This window comes from Emys orbicularis, chromosome 1 (genome assembly GCF_028017835.1).
Source record: "Emys orbicularis isolate rEmyOrb1 chromosome 1, rEmyOrb1.hap1, whole genome shotgun sequence".
Taxonomy (NCBI): Eukaryota; Metazoa; Chordata; order Testudines; family Emydidae; genus Emys; species Emys orbicularis.
In genome coordinates, this window is record NC_088683.1 from 191236399 (window position 1) to 191251074 (window position 14676).

At 40.6% G+C, this 14676-nt stretch overlaps 1 protein-coding gene across 1 annotated transcript in view; it reads left to right on the forward strand.

The window, feature by feature from the left end:
• CXADR (CXADR Ig-like cell adhesion molecule) overlaps window positions 1–14120 on the forward strand; it is a 33243-nt gene extending 19123 nt beyond the window's left edge. The window contains 6 exon segments of the mRNA XM_065423336.1: window positions 10391–10560; window positions 11242–11446; window positions 12174–12329; window positions 12782–12904; window positions 13297–13435; window positions 13853–14120. Coding sequence (XP_065279408.1) covers window positions 10391–10560; window positions 11242–11446; window positions 12174–12329; window positions 12782–12904; window positions 13297–13435; window positions 13853–14120 — 1061 coding nt within the window.
• Window positions 14121–14676: the final 556 nt, after the last annotated feature.

Genomic DNA, 14676 nt, shown 5'->3' on the forward strand with positions numbered 1-14676 from the left:
GCCATTTAGAGCTGCTACTTTTCTTTAGTTTGCAGGGTTGTTGTAGCAGTGTTGGATATTAGAGAGACAAGGAAGGTGGGTGAAGTAGTATTTTTTTATTGGGCCAACTTCTGTTCATGAAAAAGACAAGCTTTTGAGCTTACACAGAGTGCTGTTTACACTTCCCAGAATACTCAATTATTGGATTACTGCGCAGCCTCAAAATACTCTCTCACCAACATCATACAGCTCCTGTGCAGAAGTGCTTTTTACAAGTTGCCATAAGCCATATCTGATGTGTACTAGGCTCCTGGTGGTTCTGTTTTGTTTCATGCTGAGCAGGAATTTAGGAGTGCCACTGACTGGGAGAGGTTTTATAGTGTGATACTGACTTGTATTGTAATCCCTCAGCAATAAGCAAAAAGAGAGTTTGTGGAAGTTGTTAACTTGTAAAGCTCAGTTTTTAGCATTCACGCTGACCTTTAAGACTTTCAAATAGATATAGAGGGGGAGGGATAGCTCAGTGGTTTGAGCATTGGCCTGCTAAACCCAGGGTTGTGAGTTCAATCCTTGAGGGGGCCATTTAGGGATGGGGCAAAAATTGAGGATTGGTTCTGCTTTGAGCAGGGGGTTGGACTAGATGACCTCCTGAGGTCCCTTCCAACCCTGATATTCTATGATTCTTTGGTAGCACAACTCAGTAAAACATGTATTGGAAAACCCTTTTTGCCTACCAAGATCTAAATTAAGGGATTGGTTTATATCCTACACAGTTCTTAAAAAATGTATGTATTTTCTGCTACCGTGGTATTCAGTTAAAAAAAAATCTGCCTTATTACCCACAATAGTTGCATATCCTGAAGTAAAAAGAATGAGGCGTACTTGTGGCACCTTAGAGACTAACACGTTTATTTGAGCATAAGCTTTTGTGGGCTAACACCCACTTCATCGGATGCACGCAGTGGAAAATACAGTAGGAAGATCTATATATATACAGAGGACATGAAAAAAGCCCATCTTAGCTGATTACTCTCATTGTAGTTAGTATGGCAACACCCATTTTTTTTCATGTCCTCACTGCTGATAATAGCCCACCTTAACTGATTACTCTCGTTATAGTTAGTATGGCAACACCCATTTTTTTCATGTCCTCTGGGTGTATATATATCTTCCTACTGTTTTTTCCACTGCTTGCATCCGATGAAGTGGGTTTTAGCCCACAAAAGCTTATGCTCAAATAAATTTGTTAGTCTCTAAGGTGCCACAAGTACGCCTCGTTCTTTTTGCTGATACAGACAAACCGGCCACCACTCTGAAACCTGATACCCTGAAGTGTAAGCAGCAATATTATCTCATCTCTTCCTTTCTTGCCCAAGCACTCGAAACCTACCAAATTTAACAATTCTTGGACATTTTCCAGGGAAATTAAATTAAATATAGCTATGTAAATAAAATGCTTAAATGCAGCTATAGCTTTATTTCTTTTCCACTTGTTTTATTTTCACATTCTTTCCCTCAGTTTACATTTCTCCTTTTCTCTCAAATTCTCACTAATATTAAGTTTGGATTTCTTTAGTACTAGCCAAAGAGTCTTTTCCTATCTGTTTCTTCCCTACTGCATCTTTGCCAGTTGTTTTCACTAATTCCCTAGTTGTTGCTTGTTTGTTACTACTGCTTCTTTCTCCCTTGTGTGTATTCTTTTTGCTTTCTCTGACCCTTCTAGAATAAATTAGGTTGTCTCTCTGGTAAGGTAGTTTTCAATAATAGATGTCCTAAAAATTTACTAGGCCTTATGCACCTAACTAATACAAATTTCAAACCTTGTCCTTCAGCAATTGATATTTAGAGCCTCTAAAATAAAATGGAGATGATAGTGAATTGGTCCATTGGAACTGAGTTTCTCTTTTAAAAAGAAAACAAAGAATTTGAATTAAAGGTTACCTACAGAAGGGGAAAATAGCCTGTGTTCTTTATCCTGTTTCTTTAAAATGCATAAAGAGAGCTGGAACGGATTTCTTTGAATTTTTTTTATTCAGAGTATCAGGTCCTAATTTCCCTGGTTTTGATGGAAGACTACGCAAATAGTGAGATTACAATGTTATAAGAGTAGCTGATTACCAGTGTAGGTGAGAGAAGGAACTTTTGTAATCGTTCTGATTAAATGTATTATTATAATTAATTAATGCAAAGTCCTGTCAAACTCTTGGGAGGGGAAAAGATTCAATATCCAATCAGCTATGTATGATGTGCTTGTTTGCAGAGTTGCACCAGTTTAATTTAGGTGTGAATTTAATTAGATTTTGTTAAGCATTTGGTGTAAAAAGCTGTGTGGATACTTATTTAGGTTTAAACTACATTTATTTCTGTTGAGTTTAAATTGATTCGGAACAGGTTTAAACTAAACAGAAATAAGATCAATTTAACTAAATTGGTACAAGTTTGTTCTTAGACAAGGCTTTAGTACAGGGATCGGCAACCTTTGGCATGTGGTCCACCAGAGTAAGCCCCCTGGCGGGCCGGGCCGGTTTGTGTACCTGCCACGTCTGCAGGTTCGGCTGATCGCGGCTCCCACTGGCTGCGGTTCGCCGCTCCAGGCCAATGGGGCCAACGCTGCGGGAAGCAGCGCGGGCCGAGGGATGTGCTGGCTGCCACTTTCCGCCACCCCCAGTGGCCTGGAGCGGCGAACCGCAGCCAGTGGGAGCCGCGATAGGCCGAACCTGTGGATGCGGCAAGTAAACAAACCGGCCCAGACCGCCAGGGGCTTTCCCTGAACAAGCGGCGGCCCGACTTTGAGAAGCACTGCCCTATACTAGAGAGTTTACAGTGGCGCTTCACCGCAGTAAGGTCTCTAGTGTAGCCGCTTTAAGCCGACGGGCGAACTCCTCTGTCATCTTAATTACCCCTGAGCAACATAATTTATGTAACACAAGCTGTATTGTAGCCGTAGCCTAAGGGCTGGTCTACACTATGGCAGGGATCGACGCGCTCAGATCAATCCACTGGCTGTCGATTTAGTGGGTCTAGTAAAGACCCGCCAAATCAACTGCAGATCGCTCTCCAGTCGACCCCTGTACTCTACCCCCAACGAGAAGAGTAAGATAAGTCAACGGGAGATTTTCTCTCGTCAGGCCCCCTCGGTGTAGACCCCATGGTAACTCGACCTAAGGTACATCGACTCCAGCTATGTTGTTCACAAATAGCCTAAGAAATGAATCTCTGAAAGGATGACCAGGAAATGAGTAATTTACATTAGTAATGTGAACAGGACATGAATTTTAATGACAGTCCCTTTGAAGTAGCCTTGCCTCTTCCTGCCCTGCCTTCCCCTCATCATCAGCCTGTAGTGTTTCTTGAAAAATTATGTTTGGTGTTATATTATTGGTTATCTTTACTTTAAAATGAAAGCCAAAGACTCTAACTTCACTAAGACTGTATTCGCTAACTTAACACATTTTTAAAATCAAACCCCTGGAAACTATTTTTGCTTTGTTTACCTGTCAGCACAAGGTTCTGTTTCTCTGGTACAGTTGATGTCAACAGCTTAGGCAGTGCAAGAAATGTAGGTCTGGCACACTTGCTGAGAACATGCCTGTATGGAAATCCCACTAGTGCTATGATTTGCTTCAGCTGCACTACTGGTAGTTTGGGTGGGACAAGTGTAGGGAAGAGTGTAGCAGATTCTAAAATTTTTACCACTGTCAACTAAATGTGCTTGGTGATCAAAAATGCTGGAAGCAGCAAGAGCCTTGCCTACTTTATAGCGCCTACTCAGGCTTTCACTGATCCAGCTGAATCAGTGGTTGCACTAATGGGAGATTTCTTAAAATTAGAGACCTAATTGTGTTAGAAGTGCTGAACCCTTAATTCTAGTCTTGGTGGTTTAAAAGCTTTTTGGTTTGTAAAAGAAAAATCTTCTTGAGTAAGACATTTCAGTTAATTTTCTGCTTTCTCCCTTTACCTGTGTTGTCTTACTAGTCATATGGAGAGGCTAGGCATATTGCATCAGGAGAACATCTTCACTTTCAGTTACTAGGAAGTGGGCCATTAACTCGCTGTATCAGTTGAATTCAATTTACCATGAAGTCCGTATTAGAGCAATAACTCTGCTGTAGTTAAGGTTAAGAACATTTCTGTTTAAAACCCAATTCCTCTAAGTGCTCTAAAATCTACACCGATTACTTGGATTACCTCATGGGAGTGTTGGGTTCAGTAAGGTGCTGTGCTCTTGTGACCCCTACGTTACTGATCTCTAGATTCTCTTTGCCCCTCTTATATTACCCAAAGTTTGTCTCTGTTTCAAGAGCCAGGAACCTTCCTGGGGTGCAGACTCTGTCCCCTGGCATGATTGTTTAACTGTCTTCTTCCCTGCTTGTCTAGTTTAATGGCTTTATTTACTTTATATGCAAATGTATTTCTGTTGTCCTCTGCCTGTACTCAGGTCAGAAGGTAAATACACATTCCTTTGTCTCGGGCAGGCTGGGTTCTTGTTCTGCCTCCCAAACACATATTAAGAACATATTTCAAGCACACATCTATAACTTTTTGTATACAGTCTGTACATACATAACACACTGATTTTCAGGACCAGCATATCACCAGTTTACATATGATACCTTACATGACACCTTTATGATGTATGTTGGGGCACTGTGTGTGTCAGGCCTGATGTGATATGGGGGCCCTCCGTCAGCTGGCATTGAGGGACTCGAGGATCACAGACCCCCCCAGTAGTAATATCTAAAAATGTAGTCATTGTGGAAGGATTGTTGTATGTTCAACAAAGTGCACAATGGTTTTTTTTAAGTGCTATTCAAGCTGTAATTGAAATAATTCTTAAAAGATCTTTTGAATCTTGTATTGCTATGTAGAATAATTGTAGTTGTAACAAGTCCTTTACTGCTATGTGATCTCTGATGGATGGGTTTGTGCTTATTTTCTCTTGGCATTATTTATTGGCTGAGACTGGAGAAAACGTGGTAACAAGCAGCCAGAAACTGGATGGGGCTATAGAAATTCAGTCAGTATCTCTGTTATACTATCAGCTCCGAGTAGTTTTAAAATGCACTTAAAAAAACAATATGGGAACTCTGATTCCTACATACCATACCTACATGCTTCCCATGGATGGTCATTCTGGGCTCTGTTGGTTGGAGTTGGATTTAGATGGAAAGCAGATCTGAGGATGTCTCATTACTCTCTCTCGCTGAGGTGATGGTAGGAGAAAGGGGGAGGGGTGAAGGGCGAAGGGGGACAGCTTTAGTAGACTGATACTGGTTGAAGTTCTTTGTTAATCTGCCTCTTGAGAGACTGAAGGCACTGTGATGCCCTTAATACGAATTCACATAGCAACAGTAATCTATAACAACTAGTGACCCTGCTAAATTCATTTTTAAAGTGCTGTCTCTGCATAGACTGTTTCTTTCCTTTTGTATTTTTAAACAAATGTAAGGGTTATTTGGTAGCAATAAACTTCCTTCTAAAAGCCTCTTAACGCCAAATGTGCTTGTTACAGTGGCTTTGGGTCTGTAGGAATCTTTTGTGACAGGTAGTATCCCACTCTAGATTGAATTGTGAGTTTTGGCTCAATCCACAGCGGGATGCTATCGTAGGTTGGAAATAATGTTTATATTTGCTTAAACGTGATTCCAGAAAACCAGTTTCTAATACATTCTGCCCTGCCAGTATAGATAGTTCCAAACTCTGTTAAAACCATATTTTTCAAGAGATGCTCTGGCTTTGGTAATGATACATACACGCTGGCTGGCAATAATGTGTTGGTAATATTTTTCTAGAAACTTGTTACAACTGTTTCTGTGTATTGTATAACCTCATACTGAACTTTTTGGGTTGTTGTCTCACTTGTCACATAGGAAGGCAGACAGACCAAGAGTGATTTAAGAATCTGGTTACCATCTGACCATATGACACTTTGACCAAGCTCCCACATCTCTTCTCTGCTACTTCAATAATTAGGATGAAATTCAATAAGGACAAATGGAAAGTACTCCACTTAGGAAGGAACAATCAGTTGCACACATACAAAATGGGAAATGACTGCCTAGGAAGGAATACTGCAGAAAGTGATCTCGGGGGTCACAGTGGACCACAAGCTAATATGAGTCAATAGTGTAAAGCTATTGCAAAAAAAGCGAACATCATTCTGGGATGTATTAGCAGGAGTGTTGTAAACAAGACACGAGAAGTAATTCTTTCGCTCTACTCTGCACTGATTAGGCCTCAACTGAATTATTGTGTCCCATTCTGGGCACCACATTTCAGGAAGGATGTGGACAAATTGGAGAGAATCCAGAGAAGAGCAACAAAAATTAAGTCTAGAAAACATGACCTATGAGGGAAGATTGAAAAAATTGGGTTTGTTTAGTCTGAAAAGAGAAAATTGAGGGGGGACATAACAGTTTTCAAGTACGTAAAAGGTTGTTACAAGGAGGAGGGAGAAAAATGGTTTTTCTTAACCTCTGTGGATAGGACAAGAAACAATGGGCTTAAATTGCAGCAAGGGAGGTTTAGGTTGGACATTAGGAAAAACTTTCTAACTCTCAGAGTGGTTAAGCACTGGAATAAATTGCCTAGGGAGGTTGTGGAATTACCATCATTGGAGATTTTTAGCAGCAGGTTAGACAAACACTTGTCAGGAATGGCCTAGATCAGGGGTGGGCAAATTTTTTGGGCCGAGGGCCACATCTGGGTGGGGAAATTGTATGCAGGGCCGAGGCAGGGGTGTGGGGTGTGGGAGGGGGTGTGGTGTGCAGGAAGGGGCTCAGGGCAAGGGATTGGGGCAGAGGAGGGGTGCTGGATGTATGAGGGGGCTCAGGGCAGGGGGTTGGGGTGCAGATGGGGTGCGGCAGGGGCTCAGGGCAAGGGGTTGGGGTTCAGGAGGGGTGCGGGGCGTATGAGGAGGCTCAGGGCAGGGAGTTGAGGTGCAGGAGGGGTGCTAGGTGCAGGCAGGGGGCTTAGGGCAGGGAGTTGGGGGGCGGGGTGCAGGAGGGGTTCAGGCTCCGGCCCAGCACCGCTTACCTCAAGCGGCTCTGGGGTGGCAGCGGCATGCATTGGGGCCAGGGCAGGCTCCTTGCATGCCTGCCCTGTCCCCAGCCCTGCGCCGCTCCCGGAAGCACTGCGGCCCCTAGGGGTGGAGTGGGGTGGAGGGCTGTGCGTGCACTGCCCTTGCCGCGTCTCCAGGTACCTCACCCGAAGCGCCGATAGGCCGCGGTTTCCCGTTCCCGGCCAATGGGAGCTGCGGGGGGTGGTGCCTGGAGGCATGGGCAATGCATGGAGCCCTCTGCCCCCCACCCCACCCCCCGGACCCGGGGGCCTCAAGGATGTGGTGCCGGCGCCGCCGCGGGCCGGATCCAAAGCCTTGAGGGGCCAGATCTGGCCCGCGGGCCGTAGTTTGCCCACCCCCCTTGTCTAGATAATACTTAGTCCTGCCTTGAGTACAGGGGACAGTACTAAATGACCTCTCAAGGTCCCTTTCAGTCTTATGATTCTATGAAATTGAAATGTTTTTTCCTTCCAGAATTTATCACCTAATTAATAATTGAATGTAGGTGTTCAGGCAAAGTAGCATTATAAATAGAAGTCGGAGGAAGGATCAAATGCTTTGTGTAGTTCTGCATCTATGTAATCAAAACAGTGCTGAGGAATTTCTAACAGTCAGATTCTCCTCAGCAACCTGGGACTTCGTAGAATCTGATTATGAGAACTCCTCATCTGAGAAGTTGTTCCTCTGGCTATCTTATTTCCTGTTTTTTTAAAATATCATTTGAAGTAGCTTTGACTTCAGTTTTGCAGCAAGGCTGACGACTCATCTTGAAACAAATTTTACCTAAGACAGAATGGTGAGTCTCAGAGTTGTCCTTGTTAAGATTTAGTACAGTAACTCCTCGCTTAATGTTATAGTTATGTTCCTGAAAAATGCTACTTTAAGCAAAACGATGTTAAGCAAATCCAATTTCCCTATAAGAATTAATGTAAGGGGGCGGGGGGGGTTAGGTTCCAGGGGAATTTTTTTTTTGGCGACAAAAGACTATATATACATACATACACACACACACACACACACGCACAGTATAAGTTTTAAAGAAACAATTTAATATTGTACACAGCAATGATGATTGTGAAGCTTGGTTGAGGTGGTGGAGTCAGAGGGTTGAAGGGGGTGGGATATTTCCCAGGGAATGCCTTACTGCTAAATGATGAACCAGCACTTGGCTGAGCTCTCAAGGGTTAACCATTGTTGTTAATGTAGCCTCACACTCTACAAGGCAGCACGAATGGAGGGAGGAGACACAGCATGGCAGAGAGGGCTTCTCTACACAGGCACTTTACAGCGCTGCAACTTTCTCGCTCAGGGGTGTGAAGAAACACCCCCTTGAGCGCTGCAAGTTTCAGCGCTGTAACGTGCCAGTATAGACAGTGTACCAGCACTGGGAGCCATGCTTCCAGCGCTGGTAGCTACGCCCATTGTGGAGGTGGTTTTTTTAGAGCGCTGGGAGAGCTCTCTCTCAGCACTGTGCCGCGACTACACAAGTCACGTTAAAGCGCTGCCACAGCAGCGCTTTAATGTTGCCAGTGTAGACTAGCCCAGAGACGCACATTGCCCCTTTAAGTACGCTGACCCCACTAAACTGTAAACTGCCTTTTTAAGTAGATCAGCAAGTTGAGAACAGCTGCTGCCAGCAAGCTTCCTCCATTCTGAGTCCTGTCGTGTCCCCCTCCCCCCGCTCCTACACCCCATCTCCACAGAGCGGGGGGGAGGGGGACATCCTGACATTAGCACCCCTCTTCCCCCCCCACCTTCGCACTGCAAGCAGGAGGCTCCAGGGAGCAGCTCCAAGGCAGAGGGCAGGAGCAGCACACAGCAGTGGGGGGAGGGACAGCTGATCTGCCTGGTAATTGATAGCCTGCTGGGCAGCTGCCACACAGGGAAATAAGGGGAGCTGATAAAGGGGCTGCTGGTCCACCCTAGTTCCAAGCCCCCACCAGCTAGCTCCAACGGGCTGCTCCTTCTGCAAGCAGTGGACAAAGCAGGCTGCTGCCAAACAACGTTATAAGGGAGCATTGCACAACTTTAAACGAGCATGTTCTCTAATTGATCAGCAATACCGGGACGACGTTCAGTGAGGAGTTACTGTACAGAATTTTAGTTTTACTACTTCAGATAAGAAATTACCATTGTAAAGCACTTAACCTACTAGTCTATCACAAATGTTGACTTTCAGCAAGATGTTCACACCCAACAATAGATTCAAAACATCAAATACCTTTCTAGTTCATCTCACAGTTTACACAGTGAAATGTTCCTCTTGGAACATTTCCTGATTGCTAAACAAATACTGTGTGATTCTGCTATAAAACACATGACAGATGAACACGTTGTAGATTTAAGATTGTAAAATAATATGGAAAGATGGCTTCCGGCCGCTTACGTAAATCTTTTTTTATGTAAATCCTGTTTGGTCATTGTATAGTTTCTTTCTTCTTTTGAAGCATTGGATTGAGCGGAATCTGTCGCTTGGAAACATATTGTTCTTTGAGCATACCATGCAAATGAGGATTATGTTGATTTTTCCAGGAGGAGATCAGGCAGAAAAGGCTGACACAAAAATTAAATCTAAAAACTCAGTAGGATTTTTGGAAAAGATTAACCCACCCATTCCTTTAAAGCAAAATGATCCTTATGTTTCAAGAACAAGTAATTTAACTTCAAGATTTCACAACTGTCCTGTCAGACTTAACTGACCTTAGCAGTATGCTGTATGTCCCCAATTTACCAGAGAGGTAGCGTTAGGATTGTGGTATGCATTTACTGTTGATGTGGAAAGTCACTGTCAAAGGGTTTTAATTATGATATGTATGCTTTTTATGGGACTTATGTTGCATAAAACTAGGGTGTGTTTGTGTAGGAGATGGAAAATGAGGAAAGGTGTAGCTTTTCCTGATTCAAGTGACTATTTATAAGACTCCCAGGTTGACTGATTAACATTATATCCAGTTTGCTTCATTGTTCAATAACAGAGTATGGCACAGGGTTTGTTGGGTAAGCTCTGCTAAAAATATGTCTGACTAGACAATTTCAGTTCTGTACACTTAACCATGTATTATGGCTAAGATTTTCAAAAGTGAGTGCCTGAAGTTAGGCATCTGTATAAGCAGGCTGACTTTCAAAGATGCTGAGCTCCAAGCAGTTCCTATTACAGTGAAGGGAGCTGTTGGGTGCTCAGCACTTTGGATAATTGGGCAACTTACTTGGTATCCACTTTTGAAAATCTTGGCCTATGTCTAATGGAAAGTTTATCATAAAAGCTGAATGTTTATCCATAGATTTGAATTATTGTTTGTTGAATTAGTAGAGGTTTAACACTTGTTTATACCACCACTTTTTTTTTTCTAGGTCTAACAAAAGGCCTAAAGATAACTTCAACTGACCAGCCTATGGTTGAAAAAGCTCAAGGAGAAAAAGTTACATTGCTATGTACATTCACTGAATCACAAGAAGATCTAGGCCCACTAGATGTTGAATGGGTCTTAATACCACTAGATAATCGAAAGAAGGAACAAACAGTGAGTAGAGAGAGCTTTTTAGAGATCTTTTAATTCCTAGCTGTTGTAAGAGCTCTGAATGTTGAAACTTTCTGCCCACAAACACCTCTTGTTCTCTGAATTTTGTCTCTTTCAGGTCAAGGAACTTGTGATCTTGCATGTCTGTGAAGCACCATGCACAGGAATAGTAAACAATGAATGCCAGTTATATAAACATAATTAAGATATAGAAGGACTAGTAATTGCTCACTATAAGTTAGTGAGTTGTAAAGAGAAAATAACTCCAGGATAATTTTATTTTTCATTTTTTCAGTTACTGATAAAGACAATGCTGTGTTGAACCAAACAAGTCAGCTTTTACTAAGAAAATATTTAAAAGAAATTCTTAGATCTTAAAATATATTAGCCCCCTTCCCATTCCATTCTTTAGAAGCAATACCAGTAAATTTAGATGAGCCCCTTCGTGCAGAAGTTTACAGTATCATTATTAGCACGTAGCAATTTTAAACAGCTATTAATAGAGTTTATTCATTTTCCATCAGATAAATTGCATTGGGTGGGTTTTTTATTGTTCTGGTTAGAATTATTTTTACACATGGAAAAAGTGTCTTCCAAAGAAATAGAACTGTGGTTCATTTGAAATATTCAAATTGCTATGCAGATTTGTTTGGAGAAAATACCTGTTTTTTCTTTTCCTTTTAGATTATTATGTACTCTATAGACAGGATTTATAATAATTACTATGAAGCTATGAATGGACGGGTACAGTTCACTAATCCTGATCCCAGATCTGGTGACGGCTCCATAGATATCCTGAATCTAAAGTCAACAGACACAGGCACATACCAGTGCAGAGTGAAGAAAGCTCCTGCAGTTGAAAGCCAAAAAATACAGTTGACTGTGCTTGGTAAGATAATTTGTACAGATGCTGTACGCTGTATATGTTCTTGAGGGCAAATTGTTACATGCCATATTACATTTGACACTTAAAATGAGAGAAGTGCTTGTGTAAAATAAATTCATAATCTAATACTGAATTGTAAGTGGATAAATTGTTATTTAGTAGGGCTGTCAAGCGATTTAAAAACAATTGCGAGATTAAAAAATTAATCGCAGTTTTAATCACACTGTTAAACAATACTAGAATACCATTTATTTACATTTTTGTGGGTTTTCTATATTTTCAAATAGAGGGTCAGGGGTGGGGGCTCGGGGCTTCAGCCCCTCTTGGTGCATGGGGCTCCAGCCCCCACCTGCTGCTGGTGCCTTCCGCCCTCACACATGTATATGATTAATGTGTAAAAAAAAATTAACACCGTTAAGTTTACTTTCAGTTAATAGCAGGTGTTAACTGTGATTCATTGACAGCCTTATTATTTAGTGTTCAAAAATTAGAGGATTGATACCCCTCCACCCCCAGTGGAATGGAGAGGAGGAGGACAAAAATGTAGAAATAATTAACATTTCTTGAAAATGGCTCAAAAATTGGTTTGCCCTTTGTATGAAACATAAGAGTTAAAAAACATAGGCTGACTTCAAGTTTTGTGCAGTGAAAAATGATATACTTGCTAAGGCTTAATTAATGGACACCATAGCTGGCTTTTAAATAATTTAAATAATACTTTATTTATTAGTAAAGCCAGCAAGGACTAAATGCTACATTGAAGGATCACCGGAAACTGGAAGAGACCTTACCCTGAAATGTGTATCACAAGAAGGCTCCCCACTCTTATCCTACAACTGGAGGAAATTAACTGGCACACAGGAACTTCCGGTGACATCGTTATTGAGTAATGTTTATCCTTTACTATTTTAATATATTTAAGATGGATAATAGGTTTTGTCTTCATGTTTTTATTTCACCTTGAAATGCTAAGCTTTTTTTATGCCTAGGCTTAATGTCTTAAGATCTGGTGCCTCGCAGATTACTTGTGTTAGACACATCCCTTACACTCTTGGCAAGGAAGTATTCTCAGCAGACTAGTGGTATGGAGTACCAAGCCTTAATACTGAAATTAAATGCTATGGAATAAACTTCCAGTTATTCAGAAAAGAATGATAGTATTACATATGACAGCTCTTTGCAGCTTGACAAATGTCTAATTTTTTTCAAACTGATGTCAACATAACTAAGACACTGACTTTTTAAATAAAATTTGTTGTAATGGATTAATACCTTTGGAAATATTGAATAATAACCATTAATGGAAAATTTTAACCAAAGTTTCTTCAATATTTTTAGATAAAGATACAGGTGAACTGTCTCTGAAAAATGCCTCTGAGGAGTACTCTGGTACATACAGTTGTGTGGCTGCAAACAGAGTTGGCACTGATGACTGTTTCGTTGTGCTAAATGTCACTCCTCGTAAGTACTTGCAGTATAGTAGTTTCTGCAAAATCAGAAATGTTGATGAATGAGTTAAAGAAATAAACTCATTTGATTCTTTTGTAATCTATAAAAGAAATATGCTGTAGAACAGGTAACTGACACCATTTTTAATTTTGTCATATTTTTGAGTATTGAGCATTCTTTCAGCTCCAATAAACAAGTCAGCCTTTTCACCCGTCTTTCCATGTGAATGAAGGTGTTTTTTTTTTTTTATTTAAAGATGTGTATAAGTACTCATGTATCAGTTCAGTAATATTTCTCAGTATAGGGCACATTGTTTTTATTTTAAGGTGTACGAGGAGAATTCTCTAGTTATGCAAATTCAGTTAAAGGCCAGTATCGTAGTAATTTGTGTTAATCTATTCTAGCTATAAATACAGCTGGCACAATTGCTGGAGCAGTTATTGGAACTCTTCTGGGGCTCTTTTTATTGGCCTTTCTCGTCTTCTGTTGCTGTAAGAAACGTAAAGAGAAAAAATATGAAAAAGAAGTGCACCATGATATTAGGTAGGTAATGGCCCATTGTCTTTACCCTTTGAACTGTAATATCTGAAACTAGAAAATAACTTCCTCTTAATGTTTTCTCGTAGGTAATATATTCATTATGGCTGGTTAGAATTCTGCATTGACCTAAGCCAGTACATTAAGCCAGTGTGACAGCTAAGCCTATAACCGTATACTTTTAATGTAGTATACATTAATATGCCTGTATCCTATTTTCTGATGTTTCAATATTTTGTTCATTTAAAATGTATTCTGAAAGTGGTAAATATTTGAAACATTTTTTTTAAAGTAATAAACAGTATTACTGTGTTTGCTACTTTTATTTTTGTAATAGGAAAAAAAACACTAGAAATTTTACAAATCCCTCAAAACACCAATACATTCTTGGTTTAAACCATTTTTATTTTTAACTATTTTCAGAGAGGATGTTCCTCCTCCAAAGAGTCGTACTTCAACAGCCCGCAGCTATATAGGCAGCAATCGTTCTTCTCTGGGTTCAATGTCTCCCTCCAATATGGAAGGATATGCCAAGACTCCATATAATCAAGTACCAAGTGAAGACTTTGAACGTCCTTCTGGTCAAAACCCAAGCTTTCCACCGTCAAAGGTAGCTGCACCTAATCTAAGTAGAATGGGAGCTGTCCCTGTGATGATTCCAGCACAAAGCAAGGACGGGTCCATAGTATAGAATGGTGTTAATTTATGCTTTTTAAAAATTCTTTACAAATATTAAAAAAAAATAAAAACCTTGTTCCAACCTACATTTAAAAAGTGCACAAAATTGTTCTTGAAGAAAATGAACAGTTAGTTTGAACAGCCATCACTTTTGCTTATTAATTTTTGAACTGTTAGTCAAATATATTAATTAAATGCTTCAGCAAAAGCATTTAAGTTCCTAATGAGACATGAAACAATGGAGGTATTTGAATTTTAGATGAAGAAACACCATATCAGCTAGATGTGGAATTCTGAATATGAAACACAATGTTGTGTATTTTTGACAGTGAAAAGACATTGCAACTGTAGTCCATGAAATTAGATTTCCAGAGACTTCACCCTCAAAATTTGGAATGACTTAAATATTTTGACCCCTTTGGCCATTCTGTGATAATGGCCACAGTGGCTGAAGTACTTGAATGATTGATCTAAATATTTTACTGAAAGTCTGTGGAAATCTTTAACTTTTGTAATGTGCTTTTGGGGCATCTTCTGAATTTCTGAGAACTCGTATATCATGGGCTACC